This window comes from Gymnogyps californianus, chromosome 11 (genome assembly GCF_018139145.2).
Source record: "Gymnogyps californianus isolate 813 chromosome 11, ASM1813914v2, whole genome shotgun sequence".
Classification (NCBI taxonomy): Eukaryota; Metazoa; Chordata; class Aves; order Accipitriformes; family Cathartidae; genus Gymnogyps; species Gymnogyps californianus.
This window is the reverse complement of record NC_059481.1, coordinates 2,225,905-2,241,854: the sequence shown is the minus strand read 5'-3', so window position 1 is coordinate 2,241,854 and position 15,950 is coordinate 2,225,905. Positions and strand designations below refer to the sequence as shown.

The 15,950-nt window shown below is 58.7% G+C and overlaps 1 protein-coding gene across 1 annotated transcript; it reads left to right on the top strand.

The window, feature by feature from the left end:
• Positions 1–4,795: 4,795 nt before the first annotated feature.
• Positions 4,796–15,710, top strand: INSYN1 (inhibitory synaptic factor 1). Its single transcript, XM_050903671.1, has 2 exons — positions 4,796–4,978; positions 15,015–15,710. The coding sequence occupies exons 1-2, from the start codon at positions 4,796–4,798 to the stop codon at positions 15,708–15,710; spliced, it is 879 nt and encodes a 292-aa protein (XP_050759628.1).
• Positions 15,711–15,950: the final 240 nt, after the last annotated feature.

Sequence of the window (15,950 nt, the reverse complement as noted above, 5' to 3'; positions counted from 1 at the left end):
AGCTTCTTACCATATTCTCTGCAGGTTTTCCCCGGGCAGCTGGGACCCGAGGCGCTCCCAGGCTCGGTGCTGCTAACACGTATTTCTGTATTCTCACATCTCTCCTAGCTAATCTTTAGGGAAAGAGGAATTGACAAACTGGTGAAAAACTGACTGACACTCCAATCAAAATACAAAAGAAACAGAAATAAATGGCTCTGAAAAGAATTGCTATTTAATTAGAAATTAGATCTGTGCCAGTGAGTCACGGCAGGGAAGCGATACATCAGCGGGCTCGGCAGTGAAGGGCACCTGCCAGCAGCATGACAATGGGGACCAGCTCCATCCCGGGGCCGCGACAGGCGATTTTGGGGAGACGGAGGGGACCCCCTGCCATGGAGGTCCCCTGCTAAGCCTTGCCGAGCCAAGAGCCACCCCGGAGGAACCAGGCTGGCACGACCCTGGAAAAGAAAATGCCTGCGAGCCCGAAAGCTTTGCAGAGAAATCCCCTCCCAGCAGTTTTCCTGCTGCAATGGGAAAATCCCCAGTAAATCAGATCTAACGAAAAGCATAAATAAAGATTGCAGAATGAGGGAGGGAGAGAGATTAGGGAGGTGGGAATAAAACCGCTCCTCTCTCTCCATCGCGCTCCAGCCATGTCCCTCCCGTGGGGAAACCCCGACCCTCCATCAGTGGGGTACCAAAGCTGGGCAGCATCTGGGGGTTCCCCCCAACTCCTCTGGGAGACCCCGAGGAAGGTGGGATGGGATAGGAGAGGATCTGGCAGGGAGATGGGGGACATGGATCAGTCACAAGGGACATGAGATGCTGAGAGCGGGGTCGTCCATGACCCTCTGAATCTGGGCTGTGATGCACAGGTGGGAAGCAGCATCCTCGGGGAAGCTGCTGCTGAAAGCCGAGTTCTTTGCAGGGAGGAATTCGGGCTTTGCAAAGCAGCAAATAAAAGCAGAAAATAAATTTTGAAAAAAACCCAAAACACTCTCTATTCTTCCTCCACAAATGACGAATCCACCAGCAGCTGGAAACACGGCGGCTTTCACAGCAGGAGCGAGGCAGGAGGGACGGACATCCCTCCCCGCAGCCGCCACTTTGCCCCCAGAGCTGGGGGTGCTCGAGGCCGGGGTGCCCCTCAGCATGGGAGCAGCTGAGGGTGTCCATCCTGGGCTTTGGAGCAAAGGAAAGCAGGAGCGAAAGGTGGGGCGTGCTGCGGGTTTGGCTTCTCGGCTGTCTCTTAAAGGCTGAGACTTTCTGTCCCTTTTCCAGGGGTAGAGCTCCCTGGCTCCCCCTCATTTCCCATCCTCAAGACACCATCCAGAGAGTTTCAGAAGGTGGTGGGAAACACAGCTCTGGCCTCCGACCTCATGCTGGAGGCTTTGGACATCCCTGCAGGGACATTTCTGCTGCCTTACGTTTTCCAAGACTTTCCAAGGTGGGGTTTGGGCAGTGCTGACACTATGGGTCCCGCTCTCTAGCACTGGCTATTTTCAAGCATCTATTATCAACCTGGCTCGGAGCGAAACTCCCTGGGCTGCTGATACCCATGACAGAGGCGACGAGCAGATGCCTACGGGAGAGGGGAAGAGCAAGTCATGGATGGAGAGGTCTTTCCTCCCCAGCCCATGTCTCAGCCGCTCGTTTTATGCCCCACTGTAGCTTATTCAGGTCCCCCTCTGGCCAAAATCATTTGATATCTTTCATCACCTTCACCGGATCCACTGTGCGTGTTCGGAGGTGAGGCCTCACCCGGTCCCGCATCGCCGGTCCAAGGTGGGTTTCCCAGGAGCAGCACCTCCATCTCAGTTTTACCACCTCCGCTCTTTCCCCAAATTACTGTCCTAATATCCCCGCTGCTTTTCGGCTCTGCTTGGTTAACGGCAGAGGCAGAGGATGAGCTGGCATTAACTTGCTATCAGAGGAAATCAGAGCCCGGGAGCAGAGGAGAGAGTGTCGTGGTCGTTGGGGACCCGGACGGCCGCGTTGTCCCCGGCTGAGCTTCAGGTGCAAATTATTGCACGGAGGAGGTTCCTGCTGAAAACTTCCTCCCGGCCATGTGATTACCCTGGAAAATATCATTCCAGTAAGGCTGTGGACCGAGGGATTGCTCGCCGACATCTGCCACGCACCCCAGCACTCCTGCCGCCGCTGGACCCCGACCTGAATGTTCTGCGGGAATCAGAAGAGCCCCCAAAGCCTCATCTCGCGACGAGCTGCTCGCTAAAGGATGAGTCAGTTCGGGTCCACGCCAAAAAGCGTGTTCAGCACTTTTGAACATACCCGGTAGGAGGCAATAAATAACACGTATGCGCACACGCCACCTCGCCTCTTGCAGACCTGGGATTGCCACCTATCGTCGCGGTTCAACTCTAGGACAAGAATCTCTCCTTGCTCCCATTGCTGCTAAACTGGATGGATTTTCCCAGGCTGGATCCCTGCTTTGGGCCGATTCCCTCCCCTCGTTGGGGTCCCCCCCCAGACCAGCCCCCCCACGCACATACAGACCCGTGGTTGTTATTTTCCTCCTGCCCAGGCAAGTCCTGCGGCAGGGACCTTTGCTAGGATGATGCTCCTGCATCCCAGGCGCGCTGGTGTTTTTTTACAGATCCTGCAGAAAATGACCCCAAATATGACCCACGATGGGGCGGGGGGGGGGGGGACAGGGACATTTTGCACTCGGAAGGGACCAGCCTTAATAAGCCTGTTATTTAGAGTGGGGGGGGAAAGAGTGGGGAAATTGAGGCACAGCCCCCCCCCCCCAAGCAAGAGACCCCCCTCAGCGCTGCCTCAGTTTCCCTGGCCGCTGCCCGCCCCCCCTCCCCTCTCCGCACCGTGCAAAGGGGCTCCCGGCCCCTTTAAGCCCCCCCCGCCCGGCGGAGGCTCGGCCCCTTTCTCTGACACAGCAGCCGCCGGGGCGAGCCGAACCGGGAGCCGCGGGGAGCGGGGAGGCTGCGGCCGGGGGCCGGGGGCCGGGCGCCCCACCGCCGCTCCGCCCGCCCGCCCCATGGCTCTGCCCGGGGCGCCGGGCGCCGCCCGCCCCGCTCCGCCCGCCCGGCGCCCAGGGGGCGGCCGGCCCTGAGCCGGGATCGCTGCCGCCGGTCGGTCCCGGGGGCACCGGGGGAGGGTGCGGGGGTGCGGGCAGCGGGGGCACCGGGGAGGGAGGGAGGGACGGAGGGAGGGGGGGGAGATGCGGGCAGAGGGGATGGAGGATGCAGGCAGCGGGGATGGAGGATGCGGGTACCGGGGATGGAAGATGCGAGTACCGACATCCTCCATCCCCGGTGCCCCGGAGGATGCGGGTACCAGGGATGGAGGATGCGGGTACCAGGGATGAAGGATGCGAGCAGCGGGGATGGAGGATGCGGGTAGCGGGGATGGAGACGCGAGCATGCCGGGACACCCCCCCCCCCTCCGTAGTGCGCACCCCCGAGCTGGGGGGATGCGCCCCCCTACCCCCCTCCGCCTCCGCCCGTGCTGCTTTCCCCCCCGCCCCCCTGCGGGAAGGGGGGGGGGCATTTGGGGGCAACGTGGGTTCTCCCCCCTTCTCGGCCGAGGTGGGGTTGGGGCTTGAACCCGGGAGGAGGGCGGCGGTGGGATGGCCCCCGCGGGGGTAGGAGGCTACCTGACCCCCCCCCCTTAAAGCAGAGGGGTCCCCCGGGACCTGTCCCCCCCCCCCCGCCCCCGGCGGGCTGTCACCTCTGGTAACGTCTCACCCCTTCCAACAGCGACCGAAGGAAAGTGGCCCCCGGACTCCTCTTGTGCCACGCAAAAGCCCTGAGGGAGAAGGAAGAGGAGGAGGAGGAGGGGGAGGAAGTAAGAAAAGGAGAAGGAAAAAAAAAAGGACAAGGAAGAGCTTGGACTGGAGCCAAGGGGGCTCTGGATCGTGACGGTAAGTTCCTGAGCTGCACGGCTGTCTGGCTGTCTGGCTGTCCGTCTATCCATCCATCTGGCTCAGCGAGACCCCACTGTGCCCAGTCTCCAGGTCTCAAACTGGGGGGAGGGAGGGGGGCAAAAGGGAGAGTGCCAGGGACAGTGCCGGGCTCCATCCTGCGCCCCCCCTCAATGAAGGGGAGCCGCTGTGGGGGTACCCGGGGGCTTGTCCTCATGCCAGGGCTGAAATCAAGGCAAGGTGGGAGTGGGCAGAGCCTCCCCCCCAGCTTTCTGGCTCCAGAAGGGATGGCTCCCTCATGTTGTCTGTCTGTCTGTCCTTGCAGGAGGGGACCCTGGGCTCCCCAGGACGCCTGCGCCCAGCTGGGAGACCCCACCGCCACCACCCAGCGTTGGAGCTGGCGACCCCGGAGCGAGGGCCCGACGCGGGGAGCAGCATCGCTCCCCGGGGACACCCGGCCCCGCGCCCCCTCCCTGGCATCGGGGAGCAGGCAAGGCGTGAGCCGCTGGATTTTAGCTTCCTGGGACATCCGAGGGACTCTTCCTCTTCCTCCTCCTCCTCCTCCAGCTCCGCCGCAGCAGGCAGGTGAAACCCTGCCCAACCAGGCAGCGCTCGCCTTCTCTGCTCGCCCCATGGCCACCCCACATCTCCCCACGGCCACCGGCTGAGCCCCCTCTGCAGCATTCCTGACTCCGCATGGTGCATCCCGACCCTGCTCCCCGCTCCGAACCGGAGCCCCCCGACCTCGCAGGGAGGCGAGCGTGCGGCTGGGACTTTCCTGGAGGCAGGGGAACGTTAAGATGTTGAAAGCTCCCCGGCCGAGAGGGGCTGCGTGGACGCCAGGCCACCCGGCTAGAGGGGAGCAGGATGGACAGAGCCGTTGGGGCCGGGAACCGAGGCCGGTAGGGAAGGATGGACTCCCGGACCTGCCAGGACAGGCAGCCCAGTGACCAGCCCAGCAGCAGCAGCAGCAATTGTAGCAGCAGCAAGAGTAATTGTGAAAGGGAAAGGATCCGGAGTCGGATGAAAATGGTGATCGGGCAACTGGAAGGCATCTTACAGGAGCTCAAGGAGGTGGCCAAGGAGCTCCGGGAGGTAGGAAAGCCCCGGGGTGCCATCGCATCCCTGCGCGGGTCACGGTAGCTGCTGGCCCCAAATGGGGGGGCCCTGTCCCCGTCCCCCTGCCTGTCCCCTGCCTCCGGGGCCGGGCTGGGGGGAGCAGAGCCAGCTCAGCACCCACAACCCGTCAGCCCCAGGAGGGTCCTGGGGTGGCACGGCACGGCTGAAGTGCAATAGGATTTTCAAAAAGAAGGGGGAGAAAAAAATAGACACGGTTTGCAAAATTGCTCTTGACCTTGACACCGAGGTTTGCTCGGGGTCAGGGGCCCCGGCCGAGACACCGGCCCTGCGGGTGCTGGTGGTAGGAGAAGCACCGTGGGGTCGCACACCGGGGCTGGGGGAGCCGGTACCATCGGCACCGTGCCACAGTCAGCTCTGCTCTGCCTTGGAGGGGGGGTTTGGGGGGTGTTTTCCAGGCCCCTTTCAAACCAGGGAGGTGGATGGAGAGGGGATGGTGGGTCCTTCTGGCATTGCAGAGAGCACCGAAAACGTGGCATCAGCCCTGGGTGCGATGAGGAGGGGGTCCACGGGGCAGGCAGGGGGCCAAAGCGACTGGCTGTCCCGTAGCCGGGCTGTCAGGGTCCATTGCTCCTGCAAAACCCAAAATATATATATATACACATATAAAGTGTGCCTGGAGTTTCCTCCCAGTGCGGAGGCACGGCAGAGTCGGTTCGGTGGGGAATTTAATATTTCTGTGGCTCAAGTGTTTGGGCCACACATCTCCAAGGTGGAGGGGAAGGGGACCTGGATGAGGCTGGTAATACAGGACATCTCTGCAGGTGATGGGGGAAGTGGTGGATGGAAAGCGTGCGGTAGCCTTGAGCACGGCGTGGCAGCTTGCTTTTGCAATAGGGCAGGCGGGCGTTTGCATCCTCTCCGTGGCCTGAGACGAGCACGGGGTTATATCCAGAGCCGTGCGAAACCTCGTCTCCCCCCAGGAAGAGCAGAAATTGGTGGAGGTTTTGCCGTGGGGCCACCATGGAGCAGCCCCGCGTGGGTCGGTGACGTTCGGGTGCCACCGAGAGAGCGCTGATGCAGGTGGACCAAGGTCATCCTCCGTGCAGATGCGGCTGTGGTCAGGGAGGTGACATCTTCCAGCCTGAAGCATCCCCTGGGATGCAGTATCCTCCTTTGGGATGGCTCTGCTCCATCTGGGAGATTTTAGGGAGGCTGTCCCACTGGGAAAGCCAGTGCTGGGGGGATGCCACATCATGCCACGCTGCCCCACCGGGTCCCCACGAGGGCTCGACCTGGCCGTGGCATCCCTGGAGATTTTCCTTTCTCCCATGGCTTTGCCGGTCCTTCCTGCATCAGAAAGCAAACCCGGCCACCCAAAGCAAAAAGCCCCCCTGATTTCCGCAACGCCAATGGGGGAGCCCAAAACCCCTTCGACAAATCTCTGATGGATTAAAAATCATCATAATAGTAATAATCGGGAGGCAAAGCTATTTTCCATTTAGCCCGAGCTCACTTCATGCTCCTCCAGGAGCTTCAAGAGGCCTTTAAAGTGAGGATGGTGGCAATTGGCCCCTTCTATTGAGCCCATGGATTTAAGGCCAGGTGGGACCACCACGATCATACAAGCATCCCTCCTGCCGAGGATGCGGAGGGATAAGGAGGACCGGGATGGGACAAATCTTTGACCGTTTCACAGCTGAGGCTGGGTTGTGCTTCCCACCAAGCTTCGGGTGGCTCCACGAGGTCCCCGTCCAGCTCTTGGGGCCAGAAGGACCTTGAGCATCCCTGCAGCACCCTTGGTAGGCTGCCCAAGTCAGGTTGTACCAGCGTATGTCAGAGCAGAGAAGAGGAGAAGGTGGCCTGTGGACACAGGGGAGGGGTAAAGGGCTCTCGGCATTCCCTGGGGACACGTTTTGGGAAGCAGGCTCAAAGGAGGAGGAATAACGTTGGGGGGTGGAAGAGCTGAACTGGGTGCAGCAGGTCCCTCTCCTTTGAGGAGCAGAGGGTGGCCAGAGGACATCCATCCTCTGCCCCTCACCCCAGGGAGACCCTGCTCTTGTGCCAGGGAGGGGGTCCATGCCCTGTGAGATGGCTTCTCCAGAGGGTGCTGGGAAGCACTGAGGCCTGGAGATGATTTTTCCATGGAGCTGGCACATCCCTAGGCACCGGTGACCTCCCAGGCTGCGTCCCATAGCTGCCCTGGAAGACCCCCTCACATCGTGGGACAACGTGGCCAGGTCAGCGTAGAGCCAGCCACGAGGTCCCCACCACGAGGTGGGTCCTAAATGTCAACCCTTCTCAACAACTCCTATAACATACCATATAACTTTGCAGCAATTCGTTGGATTTGTACAAAAGAGCATAAAACTCAGTACAAGTGCAGGCTCTGGAGCTAAAACACACCGGCCCAACCAGGCTAAACTGGGCTCCAGCAGCTCCAAAGAAAGAGAGGTCTGGTTTTCCCCAAACCAAGCAGATGTTGGGCATTAGAGGCTTCGGAAATTCAACCCCTTGTCTTCTGGATCGCTCAGAGCAAGCGCGATGGGAGCACGTTACGTGGAAATCTCTTTCAAGCCCACCCAAAAAAGTATGTGGTAGACACCAGGCTGGCAAATCGTAAGCTCTGGGATGTTGGTGAAAAGAGAAGATGGAAAAAAATAATAAGCCCCTGTGGTTGTCTACCTTATATGTAGTGATGCTCTTCCTCGGCTGGAGGTGAGGGCCAGGACATGGGGACAAGGCTGGGGACAGGCAGCCCTGCAGCCCCGGGCAGGGACTGACGGCCCCGAGCCTAAATGGGCTCATGGGTGGGGGTCACAGGAGGGGCTGCTCAGGGCCACCAAAGCCCTTTGCTGCCCGCAGGGCCCTGGCGCTTGTGATACTGGTGTATTCTCCAACAGAGCCACCACGGGGGCTTTGGAAATGTCCGTCCCTGCCACCATCTCCTCTGCTCAGAGCTTGGCCAGTGGATTGGGGCGCGGGGCTGGATGTGCTCAGTGAGGGCAGTGGTGGACCCGATCCTGCCGCACCAGAGGCACCTGCGGAGCCAGAAAACCTTCCCTGGGTGATGCCGGAGGGCACTGGGTGATGCTGGACCTGCTCCTTCCAGGTTCTCCTTGCAAGAGGAGCTGAGTACCAGGACTTTGCAGGTCTGGAAGAAGCAGACAGGTCATAATCACCTTGACAAAAACAACGCCCGAAGCCGTCAAAACCCCTGTGTGGACAAGAGGGCTTTCACCCGGGGATGATTCCTGCTCCGAAACCACTCGCCAGCTCCAGGCGCAGCCGGCTCTGGCTCACATAAGGCTTTTCTCCCAGTTTGTCCCTGCTTCAGCAGAGATTTTGAGTCCTGGACTCAGCCAGGATTGCGAGATGCTCCCGGGGGGAGGCTTCGGTGGGGGACCCCAGGGCAGCCCCGCTCCGCTGGCCCATCCTTGGGGATGTGATGTGAGACCAGACTCTGGTTCAGGCTCCATCCTCGGCTCCCGGGAGCAGTTCCCACCTGAAGGCTGTCATTCCAGATGTCCGTTTGATTCAGGATGCCGTTTTACCAGTTTCTCCACTCCCACTCTCCCTCCCTCCCTCTTTCCCTTTTGTGTATATAATTATTCCCCAGCACTCCAAGACAGGGCTGTATTATGTGCGGGGAAAATGATTATTAAAATCTTTGATTGAAATCGCACACTGGAAGTAGAAATCAGGCAGGAGGCAGGCAGGGAAGGCGCTTCCGCCGAGCGCTTGCCACGCTGCCTGCCCTCCCACGCGCCTCCTGCCAGCCCCGGCCTTTTCCCGCAGGGATAAGGGTGACGCCACGGGGAAGAAGATACCCCAGGAGGTCCCAGCCATCTCCACCGCGAGGCTGAGCTCCTTCCCAACCTTGGGGGATTAGTGCTGGGGGTCGGAAACCATCCATGGGGTGTATTCAGAGGTGGGAAATAAAAACAAATATCTGTGCAAGTCTCCTGACGTGCAAACCCCCCAAAATCCCATGGGAAGGGTTCTATCACCCCTGCACCCCCTCACATGGGAGCAGTGGGGTCCCACCACTAAGGGAAGCGGCACCGAGGGGTGCCCTCCAAGCCTTTGGCAGGAGGAAAATCCTCCCTGCAACCCCTTATAATAATAAATACCTTAATAATGTTGTAATCAATAGGTGATTAGCTGGGAACGCTTGGGAAAGTTCACAGCGAGAAGGCGGCTTATTATTCTAATAATAAGATGTTTTAGAGATCTGCGTGATGATTTTGAACTATTTAGGAGCTGATGATCTAGCAAATGATCCCGAGATCCGTGGCACACTCATTTATAAGCCTCAGCTCGGGGAACAGAGGCCCCTGTAACCCAGCTTCAGTTTGTGAGCTCCAATTAATCATTTATTCCTTATTAAATATTTACTCACCTTGCCTACGCCGGGAAGTGGTTTGGGAGATGCGGGAAGGTCCCTGCTCTGGGAGTGTTTGGCTGTGGGGTCATGGGGCTTTGGGGTGGTTCTTTTCCCCCGTGGAGGGAGGAATTGATGTCGAAGGCAATGGTGTCAGATGCCTCCGGGATGATTTGATGCTTTGGGAATAGGGTTGGGGATTTTTTGCGTGGGCCACGCGGTCCCGTTGCACATCCCCTCCGTGCATCAGCTGGCAGCACAGCACAGTGCAGGGCCAGGCGGGTCAGATCCAGCCTGGGAAAGCGGCTGCGTAGCACGGGAAAATGCTTTGCACCCCAAAATGCGCTGCTGCAGATGAGCAGCGGGGTGTTGGGGATGGAGACCGAGCCAGCAGCCTAGGGAGCATGGGGTCTGGGGGGGGGGATGCACAAAAATCCCTGCTCCTCTCCCAGCCCGGCTGGGGATGAGATGTTTGGCTCTGGGTTGGGAAAACAGTTGCACCTCGCAGGAGGGCAGCCGAGGGGACACACACATGGGTCCCCCCCGTCATTGAAGCAAAGACACCCCAAGCAGCGCAGTGCCCCGTCCCCCCGCTTTGATCTCCCCACCCCGGACCCCCCCTTCCCCTGACCGTACCCGCCCCGAGCGCCGATCCGCTTCGCCCATCCACTTCAAAGGCTGCGCCGGGTTGAAGGGGCCATTAGATCCCACCACTTTGATCCCAGCATCTTCCAGCTCCTTCCCCAGCCTCGGGAATACGCATTACCAATTACCAGCCATGAAACCTTTGAAGTCCCCTCTCATCCTCCCGCCTCGTCCCTCGCCTCTCCAGCATCTTCTCGAGCTTCCAGGAGTTTTAGCTCCTCGATAGGAAACAGCATGGCCAAAATGTAGAAGCCGGAGCCACCAAGTCCAACTCGCAGCCAGGGACTTCCGTGCTGGATTTGCAGCCAATAACCAAAAATCCCATTAAAAAACAATGATGCTCCAGATGTTCAACACCTGCCTTAGCTGAGGAGGTAAACACCCAATTTGGGGCACCCAGGCTTTTATCTGAAAAGCTTCTGGCTGCCAGCAATGTCCATGGGTGCAGGGACCATCCGTGGGGCGAGGGGAGCACCCAGCACTCCCAGTTGGGGTGAATGGTGGGAGCTGGTTTTTGGGGTGGGGATGAACTGGTTGGCACCACGGTTTAGCGCATCCTTGCTCGGTGCCCATCTCTATGGGGTACCACGGGGACGTGGGCTCATCCCTCTGCCTCGCTCCAGTTCATCCTCCGGCTGCTCAAAGCTCGTCCCTTTGGGTGAGAGCTGAGCACCCTTGGCCACCCAGCGCCTGCTTTCAGGACATTCAGACGCAGCAGGATGAGGCCCCTTGGTGACACCACGCACAAGGTCAAGGCAAATTATTTTTGCTCCCTATTTTCCTGCTGCCAGGTACCCCTGGTTTGACCAGGGATGCTCTGCTGTCACCAAAAAGGTGCCTCTTTGCAACAAGGTGAAACCTAAAGGTGAGGGAGGATGGGGACACGTCCTCTCTCGGTCACCCCCATGGCACCTCCAGCACATGCTGGGGACACCCCAACCCTCATCGCCTGCTTGTAGGGAGACAGATCCACCCCCATTCCCAGGGGATGATAGTATTACCGGGGTCTCATCCCGAACCACCCGATCCCAGTGGCTGGGATCTGGTCCATCCCTCCTTCCCTCCCCATCGGTCTCACCCCGGCTCCCTCTGCCAGCAGCAGTGGCCTCAGCTAAAAAAGCTTTGACAACCTGCCTCAGGAAGGAGAAAAGGGGGGAGAAAACCCCAAATCCTACTTTACATTTAAATCCTCAGTGGGTACCAAGTGTCACAGAGGTATTTAACATCTCCCCCCCCCGCCCGCGCCACCACCACCCGTTTAAAATAGAAAGCGTTCCTAAAAATAGCCCCAAGTGAGCCACTGCTGATGTGACACTAATCCCCATGTGCCGTGACGAGGACCGGGATGGGGATGAGAACCAGGATGGGGATGTGCCTCCTCCTGGCACTGATCGAGCCCGAATCGCAGCGGGTCCCTTTAATGAGGAGGAGGAGGAGCAGGGACCCTGGGTGACAGGGACCCAACTCAAAGCCCAGGGAGATGCTCGCCCTGAACCCAGTGTTGTAATCACCGAGCTTTTGTGAAAACAGAGATGATCTCGTTTTAGCTGAGGGTTTCAGCAGAATCATTTGCTGCCTTATTAAAAAATAATAATAGGCGGGTGTTTCCCAAAGACAGCTCTTTTCCTGCCCTTTTTCCTAATTCTTTCTTGTCACCGAGAAAGAAGAGGTCACATCATCTTTTTTTTTATCCTCTTTTCCTCAAGTTTCACCCTTTGTCCCACAAAGAAAAGAGAAAAAGGGGCGGGGGGGGGGGAAGAAATCTAGTGGAACAGAAGCAATCGCCTTTTCTAATTTCAAGACTTTCTTGTGGATGCTGGTGCGGATGCTCCCAGCTTGCCCTCAGCACCCTTCAAAGCCAAAGCTTGAAGGACAGATGGGTCCCTGCCCATCCTCCCTGGAGGCCTTGCGTGGGCAAGGAGGCAGGAAAAATAAGTCGGACATCATGAGTGAGGAGCTTAAGTAAAGCCCATTGCCTTCTGCTGCCCGGGATGAGAAGCACTCAGCTCACTATATCCCCAGCACTACCGTGCTTTGGGGACCCAAAGTCCCTCCAGGAGACACGGACATGACGTAGGTCCAAGGTCCATCCTGCAAGCAGGACCAGGGATGGGCTTTCAGGAGGTCCATCCAGGAGAGAAACCAGCCATGGGGCCAGCACATGGGGGTTGGGGACTGGTCCTCATGCAGCACGGCTCAGGAGAAGACTTTCAGCCCAGGGCTGAGCTTATATGGGCTCCTGGGCCACGGGCAGGGTGGGGTGGGGGTCCCAAGTGGGGCTGATTGGGGCCGCCAAGGTGTGTTAGTGCCCATCCCCGTGTGCTCAGGTCTGATGGTGGGAGCACTCTTCTTGCTTCCAACCCACCCTTTTTCCCCGGAAAGATGTTTTTTGGCATCTTCTATTACCAACGTGTCCAACACGCTCCCGGGCAGCAACTCCCAGCCCTTCAACCTGCATTTTCCTGGTGACACCAGCCGGTCCCATCTCAGAAAGAGTCTCCCCGTTCCCAGGTCTCCTCGCTTGCTCTGCTCCATGTTTGCAGCAGGCAATAAACGCACACATCCAGCACCATCACCCTCACCCAAACTGTATCAGACCCCTGTGCCCCTTGGGGTTGTGCCCCCATGGAGGTGACACTATTTCGTCCTCCAGAGATGCTCATCCAGGTTGTCCCCAGGTTGTCACACAGCGTTTGGTGGCCCAAGAAAAGGTCTTAGCTGCAGCCAGAGCCTGGAGATGTCCCGCAGGGACCTGCAGCTGATTTAAAAGAAGGGGTGCTGCATGCCCACGGCTGGATCCCCCCAACAAGGAACTGAGGGGTTGGGGTCCCCCATCCTTGGTGCCATCTCCTCGGGAGCTTTGCAGAGCAGGAGAGCTACACGGGCAGGGTTGTCGAACAAGCGAAATTTGGAGCTCGAATATGGGAATTTTATTAAAATTAGGTCAGCAGAATGTAACGGAGCCACTGCGGCTGCTGGCAGCGTAATCGTCCCCCCGGGCTCCTGGTTTCAGATGCCCAGACATATTAAATTACCCTTAACTCTGCCCACGCGTCCTCATCCACCACGAGGGCTCTGCAAGAAGCCTGCCCTGCTGAGCCGTGGTTTATGGTGCATTTCTAGCGATTTATGGTGTTGACCCAAACTTCGGCACGCCAGCATCTAGCAAAGGGATGCAGAGACCAAGGGCAACCTGGCACCGTGACAGCAGCTTTGGGGTGCCCACCCTTGGCCACCCAACATGAGGACAGGATGGGGCGTCTGAGCCCAAGGACTCAGTTTCCCCCAGCAAAAGTGCTTGAAAAAATGGAGTTATGGGATAATAGCAGCATAAAAATAACAGAGAGATGTGCCATGATTAATTATTCTTGGTGGATGAGGAGGTCCGACACCCATTGATGAAGCATGGGACCAGTAGAGATATGGCAGGGCTTTTCGGTGGCACGAGGAGAAGGAAAGGAAACGTGTCTGGCAAGATATTGCCCATTGATTTGTCTTCCCTCCCATGTTTTGGGAAATCTGTGGCTGATTTCCACCAGGAAAGGACATGCGGAAGGGCAGCGGAAGGAAAAAGATGGGGAAAGAAAGGCGATAATGAAAAATAACCAGAAAAAAAAACATTTATGCATGGAGAAACCCCCTGGAACAAGCCAAGCAAAGGGGGGTTTTTGCTCCCAAATGCTCCGTGTGTGGGATGGGGGGGCCGGGGAGCAGCGGGAGGGACACAGCCCCGGTGTGCCGGGGGGCACCGATGCCCGCGGATGCCCGTGCTGGGGAGGGGGGGAGCACAAAATGCATCGACTGGGAGCACAAACAGGTAGGAGAGGTATCGAGGGGTTCCCCCTGGCCCCCCTCCTCGTCTGCCGCTGCCCACCTCCTGCTTGGCAGCGCTGGGACCCGCCAGGCCCGCTGCCAGCTCCCCGGGAGAGGCGGGGGGAGGCGAGCCAGCAACCCTGCCAAAAATACGCACTTCCAACTGCTGCTGAGTTGAATTTTCGCGTCGTGCTCTGCCTCCCGCACAAAATAAAGCCACACACACCTCCGCACTCATACATACACGCAGAAACACCAGCCAAGAAACACCACGATGCTCCCGGAGACACAGCGATGGCTCCATCCGGATGTCACGGCAGCGGGTGCTCAGGTGGGATTGGGGAGCCCTGGGCAGGATTAGTGCTGCGCTCGGTGCTGAGCAGCCCTTGAGCTGGATGGGATTAAAGACTTGAAGGTGGGTGATGACCCTCTTGCATCCGAAGGTCATTAGATGGAGGCCATGGTCCATGGGAGCCATGGGAGGAAGGAGATCTTCCCCTTCCAGCCCTGCCCGTGGCTTGAACCTCAGCTAGGACATTACATCTATTATTTTTAATTTTTTAAGGGCTTGTTTTATTCATGTCCCATGTGGGGTCCATCCCCTGTGGCATGGCCAGGCCATGACCCCGTCCCCAAGCCACCACGGGTCTTGATATACTCAACACCTTGCAAGAGATGGAGGGCTGGGGACGGAGCCCGTCAGCATCCCAGCCAGGGCGGGTGGTGACAGCGCTGTCCCCGCAGCCCCCCCACCTTCCCGTGTAATTTGTCCCACAACCTTGGGACATTTCCCACCCCCTGCCTCAGTTTCCCCACCTGCAGAGGGGGAGGAGGTGGCGTTCGCTGGTGGCTCCCCATGGTCAAGTGCGAGGGACCGAAGAACGCCACACGCGTGGGGATTTGGGGTGGCACTCATGGTCTCAGGGGACAAGGCAGACCCCAGGGCCACCCTGCCGCACCGAGCACCCAGGGGCACCCAAGGCTTCACCACCTGCTTGGGGCCCATGGGTGCTGTGCCGCTGGGTGGGCTTTGGTCCCTGCTGAGTGGCTCCCAGAGCGGCTCCACTCGGGCTGAGACCTCCCAACTCGTCACACGGGTGGTGCCGGGGGAAATGGCAGAGATTTAGGGATGTGGTGTTATTACGGAGCAAAAACGGGAGGGTCCCGTCCAGCGGCTCCTCTCTGCCAGTCCGTCCGTCCGTCTGTCCGCAGGTGGTGAGCCAGATCGACCGACTGACGTCCGACTTCGAGTTCGAGCTGGAGCCGGATGACTGGACGACAGCGACGGCCAGCAGCACCTCCAGCAGCGAGAAGGGGGGAGGCGCCTTTGAGCTGGGACCCCTCGATTTCGCTGCCTCCGACATCCTCTCCGACAGCTGGGAATTCTGCTCCTTCCTGGATGCTTCCACCCCCTCCGACCCGGGCGACGGTCCTGAGCCCCCCCGGCCACAGCCGCAACCCCCACCAGCTCACCAGCCTGATTACCGGCTGATGAACGGGGGGATCCCCATCACCAACGGTCCCCGGGGCGGGGGGACCCCGGATTCATCCAGCGAGGAAGCCTTCGGCACGACAGCCGGCCAGAAGATCTCGCATCACCGGCCGGCCGGCACGCGGGAACGGGTCCGATTCAGCGACAAGGTGCTTTACCACGCTCTGTGCTGCGATGACGACCGGGACGGTGACAGCACGGCATCCCCAGGGGATGATGGCCCCGAGGAGCCCGGCCGTAAGGTGCTGGTGGGGCCACCCTCAAAGCATCCCTCCACCGGTGGTGGTGGTGGTGGTGGTGGACCCCCGGCGCGGCGGCTGACGAGGAACAGCAGCACGCAGACCGTAGCCGATAAAAGCACCCAGACGGTGCTGCCTTATATCCCGGCCAAGCAGAAAATTAAAAATAAAAACTGACACCGGCTCCGCCGCACGGATTTGGGGAGGGCGGGTGGATGGGGGGATTCCTGGGGAGGGGCAGAAAAATATATATATATATAAATATATATTTAAATAAATCCATACTAATAATAAAATCAACATGAAAAGGTGGCAAAGAAGACAAATGTCCCAACTACCTACCCGTCATTTTCGAGGCTCAGGGAATTTTAAACTGTTTTTTTTTTTTTTTGTGGACAGAAGCTTCAGATCAATAAA